The 18,715-nt window shown below is 34.4% G+C and overlaps 1 protein-coding gene across 3 annotated transcripts in view; it reads left to right on the forward strand.

Moving 5' to 3' along the window:
• NTRK2 (neurotrophic receptor tyrosine kinase 2) overlaps positions 1-18,715 on the forward strand; it is a 404,681-nt gene that overhangs the window by 43,114 nt on the left and 342,852 nt on the right. For all 3 annotated transcript variants that reach the window (XM_044658576.1, XM_044658568.1, XM_044658583.1), the window contains exons 2-3: positions 17,121-17,195; positions 17,300-17,371. In XM_044658576.1, coding sequence (XP_044514511.1) covers positions 17,121-17,195; positions 17,300-17,371 — 147 coding nt within the window. The remainder of the gene's footprint in view (positions 1-17,120; positions 17,196-17,299; positions 17,372-18,715) is intronic.

Raw genomic sequence — 18,715 nt, forward strand, 5'->3', positions numbered from 1 at the left:
GGGACATTAATGCATTGCTGGTGGAGCTGTGAACTGATCCAGCCATTCTGGCTGGCAATTTGGAATCACGCTCAAAGGGCTATAAAAGAATGCCTGCCCTTTGATCCAGCCATACCATTGCTGGGTTTGTACCCCAAAGAGATCATAGATAAACAGACTTGTACGAAAATATTCATAGCTGCGCTTTTTGTGGTGGCAACAATTTGGAAAAGGAGGGTATGTCCTTCAATTGGGGAATGGCTGAACAAACTGTGGTATATGCGGGTGATGGAATACTATTGTGCTAAAAGGAATAATAAACTGGAGAAGTTCCAGGCGAACTGGAGAGACCTCCGGGAACTGATGCAGAGCGAAAGGAGCAGAGCCAGAAGAACTCTATACACAGAGACTGACATTCTGTGGTAAAATCGAATGTAATGGACCTCTGAACCAGCAGCAATGCAATGACCCAGGACAATTCTGAGGGATTTATGGTAAAGATGCTACCCACATTCAGAGGAGGGACTCCAGGAGAGGAAACATATAGGAAAAACAACTGCATGAACGCATGGGTCGGGGTGGACATGATTGAGGGTGTAGACTCGAAACTACCACACCAATGCAACTACCAACAATTTGGAAATTGGTCTTGATCAAGGACACATGACAAAACTAGTGGAAATGCGCATGGGTAGGGGGGGTGCGGGGGGGGGGGTTGAAGGGGAAAGGAGGAGCATGAATCATGTAACCATGTTAAAAATGAATATTAATAAATGTAAAAAAAATATTAATTCTTATTCTGAAGTTGACAACAATCAACAAACATTAATATTTCCATATACAAAAGGACAGAAAAGTTATTGTACTTGAAAGAGTAAATCTATCATCATGTATAGCTTATTTTTTCCCCTGAAAGTATATAACCAATTCAACACATTCATTTAAAAGCTGTCTCAGATTTTCTTGTTTTCTTCTTTGTAAAAATTCTTTAATCACCTCTTTTCTTCTTTTTTGATCACTACCACTAGGAACTCAAGACCACATTTGTACCATAGAGGTTGTTAGTTCACTTTTTTTTTCTTCACCTCATATTTGAATATAAGTGTTTCATCATGTAACTTCTTATTTTTGAATAGTTTATGTAATATTGAAATTAGGTAGAATTTGCTTGTAAATATATCTGGCCCTTGGATTTTTCTTCCTTTGAGGAGATCATTTATGTGTTACTCCATTTCATTTTCTGGTGTTGCATTACTTAAATTCTTGGTTTTCTTCATCAGAATATTTGACATTTTTGGAAATATATATTCATTTCATTTAAGTTATCATTTTGTTGCCACATATAATTAGGTAATATAGTTTCTAATAATTTTCTTTAATTGTTGATTTGTTATAAATTCTCACTTTTCATTTTTTCATCCCAGAAATATAGTTTTCCTTTCCCTCTTAACAACCAGACTAACTTATGGTTTATATATTTTGTTAGTTTTTTCAAAATATTTGAAGTTTTACCTACTTTTACCAATTCAATGATATCTTTACTTTTGCTTCTGTTAATCTCGTCTTTAAATTATGTAATTTCTATTTTGATACTTAGTTGGATTTTTTTCTTTTTTTAAAAAAATTCTATAGCGTCATTGATTTTCTCTTTCTTTTGTTGATTAAAATGTGTAAACATGTGCACATGCATATGAATGCATGTTCTTTTAAGCACTACTGTGACTTTCCATAAGTTTTGGTATACTGTCTAACTTATTTTCTTTGAAGATGTTATTTCCTTTTTTATGATTTCTTCTTTGATCTACCAAATTTTGAGGACTAATAATTTTTTGCTTATATTTTTATAATTTCTTTAAAATAATTAAATTGTTTTGGGGGTCGAAATAGGATATGTTTACTATTTCTGCTTTTCTATCTTTTTATATAAAAGTGAATGAATCAGAAATTTTTATAATACTTTGTATTCCCATTTGGCAGTCAGGTATGCTATTCTAATTTTTTTTTTCTAAAATTCAATTCAAATCCATATCTTCTTTCTACTGAAGCACCCACCATGAATTCTGCTTTATTGCCTATCTTTAACTCTCATTTAATCTTTTATCATTCAAATGTTTCTTTTAACTAATAAATTGTAAGGTTCTGCTTTTTAATCCATTCTGCTTTATATTTTATAAAAAGTTCATTCTATTCGTGTCCATAGTAATTCTTAATTGTGGATTTTCCTCCATCTTATTCTCTTATACTTGCCCTTTCTTTGTCACTATCCCAAATGCAAAAAATTTTTCCATGCCTCACTCTTTGCATATGCATAATATATGCATAATATTCTTCTCAAGTACCCTCATTATGAGAACTAGTATTTTTATGCCGTTCTTTTTCCCTCATGCATTTCTCTTTCCCTATATTGTTTTCTCATTTAAGGCCTGCCCCACCACAAACAGAATAAGGCCCTCTGTCTTAATTTCTTTGTGGCCCTTGAAGACATTAGGATTCGTGAGGGACAGTTGTCTCCACCTCCCATTTTAAAACAAGAGCTTCATCAACCTGTATATTCACCATTGTACTTTTTCTTAATTCTCATATTTGAATTTTAGAGTTTCTACTGTTTTTCTCTTTTAATTGGGAATTTTAAAAAGTCTTCCATGCCATGAAAGTTCCCTACTTATCTTATAGTTTTGTAGGGCAAATTAATTTTTAGTAGGGTAAATTGTAGTTTTGGGCTTAGTTTTGTATTGATCTTGGTTGTAAGCTTTTGCCTTTTTCTTTTTGAAATATTATTTTCTAACAATTTCTTGTCATTATACTGTTGTTTAGTTGTGCCCCACTCTTCATATCCCCATTTGAGGTTTTCTTAGCAAAGATAATGTAGTGATTTGCATTTCTTTCTCCAGCTCATTTTACAGATGAGGAAACTAAGGCAAAGAGGGTCATGTGACTTGCCCAGGGTCATATAGCTAGTATCTTAAGTCCAGATTCAAATGCAGGTCCTAGGCCCAAAATTCTATATACCATGCCTCCTAGCTGCCTGTTGCTCTAATAGTAGTAGCTACCAAATCTTATGTGATTCTGACTATACTTCTGTGCTAGTTGGACTCTTTTTTCCCCACTGGTTACTCATAGTATTTTTTTCTTTGACCTGGAAATTTTGAATATCAGCAATAATACTTACTAGGAATTTCCATCCTGTGTTTTGTTGAGGGTTTTTTAAAAAACAAAGTTGACCAGTATAATCTTCCCATCTCACTTTACCTTTCAGTTCTAATAGATCTAGGAAATTTCCATTTATTATTTATTGAAATATACTATCCAGGCTTTTTGTTTTGTATCAGAAGTTTTAAAATGTCATTTACTTAATTTTTTTGGTTATGGCATTTAGTGCCTGATGATTCTTAAATTATCTTTCCCTGGTCTGTTTTTTGATCAATTGTTTTTAAAGCTTTATATTTTATATCTTCTTCTATTTTTCCAATCTCTGGATTTTGTTCTAATATTTCTGTTTGTTCCTTTCTAATTTTAAAGGAGTCTGTTATTCCAATAAAATTTTACTCCTTAAGTTTCAAGCTATTATTCTCTTTCCTATTCTTTCCTTCAGAGCAATTTCCCCCTTCGTTAATTACATGTTTAATTTCTTTACTTTTTCCAAATCATATTGTGACCAAGTCACAATTTTCTCTGAGGCTTTGTTTGTAGTTCCTGTGAAGTTATTTTCTAATTTTGTCTTTTGGTTATCTATGGATACATAATTCATAACATTTCTTCAAAATATTTAATGTCTTCTGTTTATTACTATATTTAGTACCTGATTTGGGGCTTTGTGTTAGGAATACAAATCCTATACACTTGCATAGGGTCATTAGGCTTAAGTGTAATGATTTTGCTGCTAACTTTCACTTCCTCTTGGTCTCTGCTCTGAGTTCTGGAAAGTTTCACCTCTTAGCTCTGAATATTTTGCAAGTTCAGAGCTCTGAGTTTTCCAGTATCTTCTGTAATGTTTGAGGTTGAGTGCTTTGACCTTTCTTATATTTTTGTGTCTTTCCAGGCTAAGTGCTGCTGGCATTGCACCTTGCATCTATGATCCCACTGTTGTGGGTTTTAGGCCCTTGTTGGAGCTATCTTGTTTGAGAATTATAGTTCTTCTGCTTTTTGGTAGAGAGTGTCATCAACTTCAGGAGAGACAGAATGGCTTATTAGAAAGAATACTGGATTTGGAGTTAGATGATATGAGTTCATATCAAAGTTTTTTCCATTACTATTCATGAAACTGTGGGCAAGTCACATTCTGTGACTTAGTTTCCTCATTTGTAAAATAAGGAAATTGGACTAAGTAACATCTAAAGTTTCCTCCAACTCTACAAATCTGATAGCCCCATCTTCTGTTGGAAGCCTTTCTTAACCCTAATTAGTTTCAGTGCCTTCCCTCTGTTAATTATTTCCCATTTCTCCTGTAAAAAGTTTGTTATACTTAGTTGTTTGCATAGTGTTTCCTCAATTGTTTGTGAGCAAAAACAAACTTTTACATTTCTTTTTATCTCCAGAATTTAGTACACAACCTGGCACATAGTGGGTTTAATACTAGTAAATATTTAATATATAGTAGTGTTTTATAAATGTTTGTTTATCAATTGATTTACCAATTCAGTGGAGCATCTGTAGTCCATACTAGCAAACTACTCGATTATTTGTGATTGCTCATGTTGACTGTTCTTGTAGGATCCCTCTTGCTGGGCATTAGGTCTATTTATGAAGTCCTAAACTGAATAAATGGAATCATTATAGTTTCTCTTTAAATTTCTTAATCATTATTTAGTCTGTTTCTCTTCTTGATATCTTGTCTGAAAATGCATATGTCAGAATTGGACTCCTTTGATAATATTCATGTAGCCTTCTTAATGGGAACTCTACATGTTTGCTTTTTAAGTGCTACCTACATTATGGAGAATCTTTGAGAAAGGATCCCTGTCCAATTTTGTCCCCAGTTCCCCACTAAAGAGCCATTTGCCATATTCACCAAGAATCTCTTTCATTAACTCAGCCACAAGATAAATTTGGGAAAGCTATAATGATTATGTAATAAAGGGAAATCTAGTCAGCAGGGTTGTCTGTATCCAGTGTTGCTGATTGAATGAAAATATCTGTTTTTACAGAATCTTGGTGAGGATGGGGAAAGGATTCTTCTCTGGAAACCCACTTTTTGTTAGGAGAGCAACTTAAATCAAAAGATAGGTTAAGAGTAGCAGATCACTTTAATCACTATATCTTAAAAAGATTATTTATTTCTTTTTAAACACATTTTCTTTTAAATTTTGAGTTCCAAATTTTATTCTTCCTTTCTACTACCCCCAGAAAGTAAACAGTATTCATCAGTAATACATGTCAAATCATGCAAAACGTATTTCCATATTAGCCATCTCACAAAACAAAGCAAAAGAAAACAGAGAGAAAATTATAGTTGTTTGTACTCAGAGATCATCAGTCTCTTTCTAAGAGGTGGATAGCATTTTCTTTTATCATGAGACTTTTGGAATTTTCTTGGATTATCATATTGATCAAAGTAGCAAAGTCATTCATAGCTAATCATCATTATAACATTGCTGTAACAGTGCACAATGATCTACTGGTTCTTCTCACTTCACTTTGCATCAGTTCATATATATCTTGCCATACTTTTCTGTAATGATCCTCTCATCATTTCTTAGCACAATAGTATTCCACAATCATATGCCACAACTTATTTCGCCATTTCCCGATTGATGAGTATCTCCTCAGTTTCTAATTCTTTGTTACCACAAAAATAACTTCTATAAGTATTTTTGTATTTTTGTCCTTTTCCTCTTTCTTTGACCTCTTTGGAGTACAGATCTAATAGTATATTACTGGATTGAAGGGAATGCACAGTTTTATAGTGTTTTGGAAATAGTTCCAGATAATTATCCACAATGGTTGGACTAGTTCACTACTCCATTAGTAGTTTATTAGGATATTTATTTTCCTCATGCCCTCCAGGATCTGTCATTTCTGATAGGTGTGAGGTAGCACATGAGAGTTATTTTAAATTTGCCTTTCTCTAATCAATAGTAACTTAGAGCATTTTTTAAATATTAGTATAGGTAGATTTGATTTCTTCTTCTGAAAACTGCTTGCTCATATCCCTTGACTATCAATTTCAGAATGGCTCTTTTGTAAAATAAATTTGATTCATTTGTCTATATATTTGAGGAATGAAGAGAAATTTTGTTGGAATCATTTTAAAGAGGGAAGAAAATTATATACACACTTGGTTGAGGATCGGAATCTATCTTACCCCAGTAGGGAAAGAGGAGGGAAAGGGAATAAAAGATATGGAGCTAGGAGGAGGGATAATGAAAGGGAGAGTGGATTAAGGGAGGCAGTGATGAGAAGCAAAATAAACTTTTGAGGTAGGACAGGATGAAAAAGAGAGAAAGAAAAGAGAAAAAATAAAATAGAGGGAAATGCACAATTAGTCATAATTATATATGTAACATATATCACTAATCCATAAAACAAAGCAGATAGCAGAATGGAATAGAAACTAGATTCCAATAATATGATGTATACAAGAGGTATTCTTGAAAACAGAAAGACACATACAGAACTAAAATAGAATCTATTATGCTTCAGATAAAGTAAAAAAGGTAATCATAGTGTCAGATAAAGCAAAAGAAAAAATAGACTTAATTAAAAAAGATAATCAGGGAATCTTCATTTTGCTAAAATATACTATGGATAATAAAACAATATTTAAAAATATCAATAAATTTCATTACACCTTGAAAAATAAAAATAGGGGAATAACAAGGGAGGGGGTAGAAAGGGAAGTTAATCAAAGGAGGGGATAAGGGATACCGGCTCAAAGCAAACCACTGGTTTAAAAGAAAATAGTGTAAGAAGAAGGGGTGGGAGTAGGGGAGGATACAAAAATCTCAGTGAATGCACAACTGATAATTATAACTCTGAATGTGAATGGGATGAACGCACTCATAAAACGGAAGCAAATAGCAGAGTGGATTAGAAACCAAAATCCCACCATATGTTGTCTACAAGAAACACATATGAGGCGGGTGGACATACACAAGTTTAAGGTTAAGGGCTTGAGGAAAATCTTTTGGGCATCAAATGAGAAAAAGAAGGCAGGAGTGGCTATTATGATTTCTGACAAAGCCAAAGTAAAAATAGATATGAATAAAAAAGACAGGGAAGGTCATTACATCCTGATTAAAGGCAGTATAAACAATGAGGAAATAACACTGCTCAATATGTATGCACCAAGTGGTATAGCATCCAAATTCATAGAGGAGAAACTGGCAGAGCTCAAGAAGGAAATAGATAGTAAAACCATAATAGTGGGAGATCTAAATATTCCTCTTTCAGATCTAGATAAATCAAACCAAAAAAATAAATAAGAAAGAGGTAAGAGAAATGAATGAAGTCCTAGAAAAATTAGATTTAATTGATATGTGGAGAAAAATAAATAGGGACAAAAAGGAATACACCTTCTTTTCAGCTTCACATGGTACATTCACAAAGACTGACCATGTAATAGGGCATAGAAACATCGCAAACAAATGCAAAAGAGCAGATATAATAAATGTAACCTTCTCATACAATAATGCAATAAAAATAATAATTAGTAAGGGCACCTGGACAGGCAAATCAAAAACCAACTGGAAATTAAACAGTATAATTCTCCAAAACCAATTAGTCAAAGAAGAAATCATAGAAACAATCAATAATTTCATCGAAGAAAATGACAATGATGAGACATCCTACCAAACTCTGTGGGATGCAGCCAAGGCAGTACTCAGGGGGAAATTTATATCCTTGAGTGCATATATTAACAAATTAAGGAGGGCAGAGATTAATGAATTGGGCATGCAACTCAAAAAATTAGAAAGTGAGCAAATTAAAAATCCCCAGATGAAAACTAAATTAGAAATACTAAAAATTAAGGGAGAAATTAATAAAATCAAAAGTAAAAGAACTATTGAATTAATAAATAAGACTAGAAGCTGATATTTTGAAAAAACAGATAAAATAGAAAAAGTACTGGTCAATCTAATAAAAAAAAGGAAAGAAGAAAACCAAATTGACAGTATCAAAGATGAAAAGGGAGACCTCACCTCTAATGAAGGGGAAATTAAGGCAATCATTAAAAACTATTTCGCCCAATTATATGGCAACAAATATAACAATTTAGGAGATACGGATGAATATTTACAAAAATATAAGTTGCCTAGATTAACAGCAGAAGAAATAGAATACCTAAATAGTCCCTTATCAGAAAAAGAAATTGAACAAGCCATCAAAGAACTCCCTAAGAAAAAATTACCGGGACATGATGGATTCACAAGTGAATTCTATTGGACATTCAAAGAGCAACTAATCACAATACAATACAAATTATTTGATATGATAAGCAAAGAAGGAGTCCTACCAAATTCCTTTTATGACACAAATATGGCACTGATTCCAAAGCCAGGTAGATCTAAAACAGAGAAAGAAAACTATAGACCAATCTTCCTAATGAATATAGATGCAAAAATCTTAAATAGAATACTAGCAAAGAGACTCCAGCAAGTAATTAAGAAGATCATCCACCATGATCAGGTGGGATTTATACCAGGAATGCAAGGATGGTTCAACATTAGGAAAACCATCCACATAATTGACCATCTCAACAGTCTAACAAACAAAAATAACATGATTATCTCAATAGATGCTGAAAAAGCCTTTGACAAAATACAGCATCCATTCCTATTGAAAACACTGAAAAGTATAGGAATAGAAGGACCTTTCCTAAAAATAATAAACAGTATATACCTAAAACCATCAACAAACATAATATGCAATGGGGATAAATTAGAAGCCTTCCCAATAAGAGCAGGAGTGAAACAAGGATGCCCATTATCACCTCTACTGTTCAACATAGTACTAGAAACACTAGCAGTTGCAATTAGAGAAGAAAAAGAAATTGAAGGTATCAAAATAGGCAATGAGGAGACTAAGCTATCACTCTTTGCAGATGATATGATGGAATACTTAAAAAATCCTAGAGAATCAACTAAGAAGCTGGTAGAAATAATCAACAACTTTAGCCAAGTTGCAGGTTACAAAATAAATGCACATAAATCATCAGCATTTCTATATATTTACAACACATCACAGCAGCAAGAGGTAGAAAGAGAAACACCATTTAAAATCACCCTAGACAATATAAAATACTTGGGGATCTATCTACCAAAACAAACACAGCAATTATAAGAAAACAACTACAAAACACTTTCCAAACAAATAAAACTGGATCTCAACAATTGGAAAGCCATTGATTGCTCATGGGTAGGACAAGCTAACATAATAAAAATGACCATTCTACCCAAATTAATTTGCCTATTTAGCGCCATACCTATCAAATTACCAAAAAACTTCTTTACTGAATTAGGAAAAACTATAACAAATTTCATTTGGAATAACAAAAGATCAAGAACATCAAGAGAAATAATGAAGAAAAATGTGAACAAAGGGGGCCTAGCAGTACCAGATATTAAACTATACTATAAAGCAGCAGTCATCAAAACAATATGGTACTGGCTAAGAGATAGAAGGGAGGATCAGTGGAATAGACTTGGGGTTAATGTCATCAGCAAGACAGTGTATGATAAACTCAAAGAGCCCAACTTTTGGGACATGAATCCACTATTTGACAAAAACTGCTGGGAAATTTGGAAAACAATATGGGAGAGATTAGGTTTAGATCAACATCTCACACCCTACACCAAGATAAATTCAGAATGGGTGAATGACTTGAATATAAAGAGGGAAACTATAAATAAGTTAAGTGAACAGAGAATAGTATACTTGTCAGATCTCTGGGAAAGGAAAGATTTTAAAACCAAGCAAGAGTTAGAGAAAATTACAAAATGTAAATTTAATGGTTTTGATTATATTAAGCTAAAAAGCTTTTGTACAAACAAAAACAATGTAGTCAAAATCATAAGGGAAACAACAAATTGGGAAAAAGTCTTTATAACAAAAAACTCTGACAGGGGTCTAATCACTCAAATATACAAGGAGTTAAATCAATTGTATAAAAAATCAAGCCATTCCCTAATTGATAAATGGGCAAGAGACATGAATAGGCAATTTTCAGGTAAAGAAATCAAAACTATCAATAAGCACATGAGAAAGTGTTCTAAATCTGTAATAATTAGAGAAATGCAAATCAAAACAACTCTGAGGTATTACCTCATACCTAGCAGATTGGCTAAAATGAAAGAAGGGGAGAGTAATGAATGCTGGAGGGGATATGGCAAAATTGGGACATTGATGCATTGCTGGTGGAGTTGTGAACTGATCCAACCATTCTGGCTGGCAATTTGGAACTATGCTCAAAGGGCTATAAAAGAATACCTACCTTTTGATCCAGCCATACCATTGTTGGGTTTGTACCCCAAAGAGATCATAAATAAACAGACTTGTAAGTAAATATTTATAGCTGGGTTTTTTTGGTGGCAAAAAACTGGAAAAGGAGAGTATGTCCTTCAATTTGGGAACGGCTGAACAAACTGTGGTATATGCTGGTGATGGAATACTATTGTGCTCAAAGGAATAATAAACTAGAGGAGTTCCAGGTGAACTAGAATGACCTCCAGGAACTGATGCAGAGCAAAAGGAGCAGAGCCAGAAGAACATTGTACACAGAGACTGATATACTATGGTAAAATTGAATGTAATAGACTTCTGTACCAGCATCAATGCAATGACCCAGGACAATTCTGTGGGATTTATGGTAAAGAACACTACCCACATTCAGAGGAAGAACTGCAGGAGAGGAACCATAGAAGAAAAACAACTGCTTGAATGCATGGGATGAGGTGGACATGATTGGGGATGTAGACTCGAACTACCACACCAATGCAACTATCAACAATTTGGAAATAGGTCTTGATCAATGACACATGTTAAAACCAGTGGAAATGTGCGTCAGCCATGGGTGGGGGGGAGAGCGGGGGGTGAAGGGGAAAGTAGGAGCATGAATCATGTAACCATGTTAAAAATGAATATTAATAAACGTTCAAAAAATTATGGCTTTCAAGTAGTCCAATAATTCTTAAATTTCCTCTTCTGTATCTATTTTCCAGATCAATTGCTTTTATTTCACATTTTTTCCATTCTTTTGACTTTATTTAATTACTCCTTGAAGACTCATATAATCATTAGCTTCTCCTTGCCTAATTCTAATGTTTAAAGAATTATTTTCTTTTGTGAGCTTTTGGACCTCTTTCCATTTTGTCTATTCTGCTTGTAGATAAGTTCTTTTCTTCAGTGAGTTTTTGTTCCTCTTTTACCAATAGGCCAATTCTGTTTTTAAAATTATTTTTACTCAATATTTTTTGACTCTTTTACCTTCTTTGTTAACTGTATTTTCTTAATTTTCTTAACATCACTCTCATTTCTTTTACCAATTTTTCCTCTATCATTCTTATCTCTTTCTTTAACTCTTCCAAGAATTCTTTTTGGACTTACGTCCAATTAGCATTTTTCTCTGAGACTCTGATAGTACCTATTTTTATGGTGTCTTCTATCTTTATGTTGTGGTTTTCCTTACCACTGTAGTAGCTTTTTATGGTCAAGTTCTTTTTTTTGTTATTCACTCATTTTTATTCTATTTTTTGGCTTTGAACTTCATGTTAATGTTGAGCTCAGCTCACCTGGGGGTTTCGGGAGGCACTGTGTCAAGCTTCAGGCTTTTTAAATCAAATTTTTAGAACTAGTTCTGGACAGGGGGCTGCGAGTTTTTGTGCTTCCAAGGTCATGTTATTCTGAGGGAAGTATGGTCACTACTCTCCTAGGCTGTGCTCTGGCCTTTACTCAGTAAAGAGCCCTGTTCCTCTGCAACCATTAAGTACTAATGTTCCTCTTTGTCTTGGAATTGTTACCAGATCTCCTGATCTCCCATAACTGAAAGAAACTAGCACTTTTTTGACCCTAAAAACTATGACTTTGTCCCTGGTTCCTTATGACTTATCAGAAATGTTTCTCTTTACCCTGGAGCTACTTATGGGCAATATAGTTGCTAATTAGAGTCAGCTGTACCAAGTGCCAGCAAAATTCCTCCTTAATCTCTTTTTGACTAGTTGTCTGATCCCCTTACCACCTCTGGGTTGAGAACTCCAAAAGCTGTTGCTGTAATTATCATAGCCACCTCTAAGACCCATAGCTGATGCTTCTGCCATGCTCCAGACCTTTACCTTCTCCAGTATTACAGACCTCTTCTGAAGGCCTCCTAAATTGTTTTGGATTAAATAAATATCTCTCTTGGTCTTTTTGCTGACTTTGCTTTGCCAAAATTTGGTTTGAGGTCTTATTTTAAAATTGTTTGAAAAGTAATGTTTGGAGAGTTCAACTGGGTCTCGGTTCCATCCTATACTCTGCTGTCTTATCTCTGCCCCACTTTAATCACTTTAGAAGCAGTGTTGTAGAGTGCAAAGAATATTGGACTTAGAGTCAGAGAAACTAGTTTGGATCCTGATTCTGCCTCTTATTAGCTGTGTAATCCTAGACAAATTCCTTCACTTGTCTGAGTCTGTTTCTATATCTTTAAAATGGGTAGAAAAACACCTGTACCACTTAACACAAAAAATTATGATCAAGCTCAAATGAAATGACATATATATGTGTACACACACATACACAAAGTATGGTTACATTTTGTAATCATAAAAGTATTATGCAGATGTCAGCTATAATTAAGGTTGGTAGGCCATACTGGCCATATTCAAGCAAAGAAAAATTCGATGGTTCTTGTATATTATATAAAAATTTGGTAATACCATTCAAATTTATTTTGCAAAACTGGTGGTCCTGTTTCTAGCCCCAAACATGTCTCAGCATCCCACTTCTTTACCATGCTTAGAGGTCTGGAATCCTTAACTGTCTATCTTTCTTGATGATATTTTTTTCTTTGCATTATAGACCACAGTGTTTATGTGGATATCTTTGTGGTTATTTATTTCTTCCTGTATCACTTTTCTCTGTTTATTTTTTCCAAAGAAGTGCCAAAATGCTCTTACCATACTCCCTTGGGAACTGTTACTGCCTAGCGTTACTCAGTTTTGTCACAAAACCATAGAATCAGCTAAGAAGGAGTCACAGATACCATAATTATTCCACAAATGGCCAATGACTGCAGGATCCTATGGTCGTTTTGTTCAATCTAAATAGAAGATACTATTATATCTCCCCAAATTGTTTCCCACACTGAGAAGTTAAATCTAGCTTAGTGTTGTGGGAAATTTTCAGTCCTATATAAAAAGCTTTTATGAACCATAGAGGGAAATTGGATCAGGGATTTGGCTGATTGTTCTGGAGTCCAGGGTTTTAGCATAGTAGGAAAGGTAACTCAGTGAAATAATGGAGATAGAGCCATATTTGTGATTGTGTAGAGCCTGGTGATCCCACTTAGTTTATTTGTGTAAGAGAAGCAAGGGGACCATTCTTGGTGGCATTATTATGTATAATCTCCTCCTGACATCTTTTAAGGGTGGGAGCAATCCCAAATGACACCAATTGGGCATGTATCTTTCTGAAAGTACAAGTTCATCAAATTAGTTTTCCTACATAAATGGAACCCCAACAATGGCAGAGGTTCTGGGGCATTAATTGAGTAATAAGAGCATTGATAACTCCCTTCATTCCTTGGTGGATTTCCTTTCATTGCCTTCCCTGCTATATTAAAATAAAGCAGGATGTTCCAGTGTACCTCACCTCAGAAAATGGAAGGGACTGTCATGTAGGGAAGGAGGAGATAGAAGAATAGGCTTTAAAAGTTTGTCTCTGCAAACATATTAGTTAAAGAGCTTACAACCGATAAGTGTTCATTAAATATCTACTCTGTGCTAGGTACTGAGCTAGGCACTGGAGATTCAAATTTTGTTGTTGTTGAATTCTTTTCAGTCATGTTTGATTCTTCATGTCCCTATCTGAGATTTTCTTGGCAGAAATACTGCAGTGGTTTTTCCATTTCCTTCTCCAGCTCATTTTAGAGTTGATAAAACTAGGGAAGGCAGGGATCATTGACTTGTTTAGGGTCATACACCTAGTAAGGTCTGAGGCCATATCTGAACTCAGGAAAATGAGTCTTCCTGACTCCAGGTTCGCACTTTATCCATTGGACCACCTAGCCCCTGGGGATGCAAATAAAGAATGAAACAATGCCTTCTTTCAAAAGTTTTACATTCTTATGTCTGTACTTCCCAACATTTAATACTCTTAGAATTTTAATTCAGGAATTTAGAGGGACACAGTTGTTTTTTTAAAATTGAATCTTATCCAATGGACATTTATTATGTCAGCCATTATTAAATTTGGAGGATACAATGAAAAATAATCCCTATTTTCAAAGATCACTTTTTATCAGTGAAACTGATAGCTATATATTGAGTAGTCAGGGATAATAATAGCTAGCAGGATCAGGAAAGACTACATAGAAGAGGTGGCAAATAAACTGAGCCTTGGGGAAAGGGGAGGATTCTAAGAGAAGGCGGTGAAAAACAATGCAGGAAAGTGTAGAGATGGAAAATGAAACAAACAGCTAGTTTGGTTGGATCTGAGACTGTGTGAAAGAGAGTAATGTGCATTTAGCCTAGATGGGTAGGGAGGATCCAGATTATGAAGGATATTAAATGTCAAACTGAGGGCTCTGTAGTTTATCTTAGAGGTAATAGGGAGTCATTGAAGGATCCTGAGCAAGAATATGATTAAACTTATACTTTAGGAAGATTGTTTTTAGAAACACATATTGTTTTCACTGTGTGTATGTACTTTTTATTAAATACCAAGAATTTCTGTTGTACATTGAAACAATTCAACAGGTGATCTACTATGCATATGATATCCCATTTTCTTCTTCTACCATCTCATTAATGTAATCTATCATCTTATGGTTCCCACTTGGGATTTTTAAATGGAGATCAAAGACTTTGGTTAACTAAAGGGATTAGTTTTGATAATAAAATTTATAACATCAAATATTACATAGCCCTGCCCTACCTAGCCATGCTCTTCTGAGAGGCCTTAACACTTACTTGAGAAATGTTCCATTCTATAGAAAATGGGAACGCCCACCTCCCTCATTAGCAAGACAACATTTTATTTGATTGATAAGAGAAATAGATAGGATAATATTTAGATTGTACCTGTCATATGTAACATCTAACACAGTTGCTACAGGATATGTTCTTGGTCAGGAGGTCTAACCTGAGGCATACTTCTACTTAAATATTTTAGTGAGTTTTTTTGACATGCAGTCCACTGTATCTCCAGACTGGACTCCTGAATTACAGCTTAAAATGTCACAATAACCTAACTTCTGACACTGATTATTTACATGATAATTATTTCTTTAAAAACATATCAATAATTCTTTCTGATGTTTATCTCCAACTGATATTGTACATAGCTTGTTTGTACATAGATGGTGGCATGTTGTCTCCCCTATTAGACTACGAGCTTCTTGAGATCAGGGACTGTCTTTTGCCTTTCTGTGTATCCCTAGCATTTAGCACAATGTCTCACACATGATAGGTGTTTTTTCTATGTAATTAAATTTTTTTCTCATCTCAAAGAAGTTTGTCACTGGCTCTAAAACTTTTTAGAGCCAAATACATATTTGGGTGTCTTAATGGCCCTTTAACATATTTTAATATGATAATAAGAATTTATTATCATAAGAGATAAAAATAAGAATTTATAAGAATTGTGTAAGAATTTATTAATTTTTCTTTCATACTTCAAAAGTATTTTATGTATTCAAAATCTAGAGTTGCTTTTTAGTTCAATTTAATAAATCAACTAATAAAAACGTTTGTACCCAGCACTATGCTAGCTCCAGGTAATACATAGATAAGAATGACAATGAGGAACTTATATTCTATCCAGTAAAAGAGAATATAGATGAAAAGATGCATCCATTTCATCCTGTTGATATGAGGTTGATATTTCTTTAGAGAATAAGCATTTATATAGTGTCTACTGTGTGCCTGCTAGGCACTGTGCTAAATGCTTGTTTACAAATATTATCTCATGTTTAAATGTTCCTTTACTGTTAGAGTAGAAATGCAGATGAAAACATGAGATTTATCACTTGTTTATTTGGATATATGATTTGGGTTTTTGGTTTTATAAGATTATTCTCTTACAAAAATGAATAATATCAGAAAAATAAGTGTTCTTTTAGCTGCTGTGATGAGAGTGAATGGGTCACACTGGTGCCTTGGAGACAGGATTAGTGATATAATGTATATGTGTCCGTATATATGCAATATATGTATACATACACATAAATATATATTATATAAACCCAATACACATGTATAGGTACATGTAGATAGAATATATATTTTACATACATATTTATGCACCTATGTATTAGGTTTCTTATACTTCTTGGTACAAGTACTATAAGCTATGAGCTCAGAGATTTGGAAGAACAACTTTCCTGGTAATTGTGCTCCCTTGGAATTTTCTATGTGATTTCTCAGATTCTAATTATTCAATTGTAAATGTAATTTTCTTTCTAATTATTTGAAAGGGAGAGGGTAGCTAGGCAGCACAGTGGATATAGTGCCAGGCCTGGAGTAAGGAATTTTGGAGTTCAAATCTAGCCTTAGACACTTAATAGCTATGTGACCCATGACAAGTCACTTAACCCCATTGTCCTCAGTTTCCTCTTCTGTAAAATGAGCTGGAGAAGGACATGGTAAACCATACCAGTTTCTTTGCTAAAAAAACTCCAAATGGGGTCACAAAGAGTTGGACAGAACTGAAATGACCAAAAACAACAAAATTATTTGAAAACATTCACTAAATATAAAATGCCTACTTTGGGCAAGTGTGATGCACTGAGGTGGCACTAGTGGGGGATGAAGATAAAGAAGATAGAGCTTCTGCCCTTCAGGGAATTTACTATTTGGTATTATAGTGGTGATGTTAGGAAAGCCTGCCTGGTCTGGACTCTTTGAAAGGAAAACTTGCTTTCTTTTGTCTCATAGCTAAAGAAATTTGGAAGAACCATTTGAAATGACAAGGGGACTAATCTGGAAATTTATCTCTTTATTTTTTCACAGTTATATTGCCAGACAGCCGAAGTTAGAATCCATCACTGAAGATGACCTGGAAGGCTATGTGGGGCTGAAAAATCTGTGAGTGCTCACATAGCCACACTTTGTCTCAAACTTTGTTGTTTTTAATTTTGGCTTAATTTATGCTTGCTGGATACTAATACTTGTGTAATTTGTTTGCATAGAACGGTGGTGGAATCAGGACTAAGAATGGTGGCTCATCAGGCCTTTCTGAAAAACCCCAATCTGCAGTACATGTGAGTAAAGGCTTTTTTTTTTCCTGTTGCTCTCTGGGATATAACAGATACAACTCTCCTCTTGCCTTTGTTTTTCTCCTTTTCCTTCCAATTGAGATCTTAAAATGATTTTTTTTTGGGAAAAGATTAGCATAACTGTGATAATGACCTACAAGCATCTGCTCTTATTTCATTATATTTTGAGGAACACACTAGAAGGGCATTAAAAGCAGCCTGTTTATTCTCCTTCTTGAACTTCTGGGTCATTTCCATGTTGTACCGAGCTGAAGCCAACTGGCAGAGTCTTATGTGAAAGCTATTTCCCAAAAGAGACTCCTTGGTTCTTTTTCCCTGGAATCTTTATGTGTTCCCTGGAAGAAATGGGACTTTTGCATTGGGGGAAAAATGGACTTGGAGCATTTCCTAACACTAATGGTCATTCCTCTACACTGGGCTTTTCATAACTACCTTCATTTTCCTAGAACCAACCTGTAGTGCATTGATAAAAGAGGAGGGAAGAATAATCAGCAGGCAAGGAGAAGGCTTGGAGGTTCATTAATAAGATGGAGTGCTTTGGCCAAGTTATATTGATGTGTAGTCGACTGTAGTGAAATAGGAATATTATAGAAAATGGAAGCTATTAGCTGGGTGTTTACTGCCTGTTCCTGTTAGATGATGGCTCAGAGTCAATAAGTTATAGCTTTCCCAAGAAGTTTCCTCAATGATCCAGAGATTTTTCCCATATGACTAGACCAAAAAAGGCTTTTCCCTTTAGAAAACTGATTATTATCACATCCTGGGTTTTTACAGTGGGAGCAGGGGATTTACACAAGGTTGCATCTAATGGTATTTCTTGACTCACTCATTCCCAATTTTCTCTGTTGTATTTTGCCAAATTATTTTTGGAAGGTGCCTTGCAGATAACTAATGTACCAACTTTTTAACCTTTATTTATTTATTTTTTCCAGACTTGTGATTTTACTGGTGTAAGGGAGTGGTATAAAACTCAAATAGAAATGGGCCCTACTAAACCATGCATAAGGATCTCTGAGGGCTGTCTATTGATGAAGAAAACCACATATTAATGTTATCTATGTTTTATTGTATTTTAGTTTATTGTATTAAATGTTTCCCAGTTATATTTTAATTTGATTTGGGCCCACACAGGAGTATTCTGGGCCATAAATTTGAAGACCTTGATGTAGGGAACTACCAAGTGAGAACATTCCCTCTTCTAATACAGAGCAGCAAATATTTTGTAATTTATAGTTTTAGAAAATTCTTTGGGCCTTTCAGAGATTAATTTACTTGCTCAGGGTCACTAATATGTGTCAGAGGAGGATGTTGAACCCGAGTCTTCCTGAC

The sequence above is a fragment of the Gracilinanus agilis genome, chromosome 1, assembly GCF_016433145.1.
Source record: "Gracilinanus agilis isolate LMUSP501 chromosome 1, AgileGrace, whole genome shotgun sequence".
NCBI lineage: Eukaryota > Metazoa > Chordata > Mammalia > Didelphimorphia > Didelphidae > Gracilinanus > Gracilinanus agilis.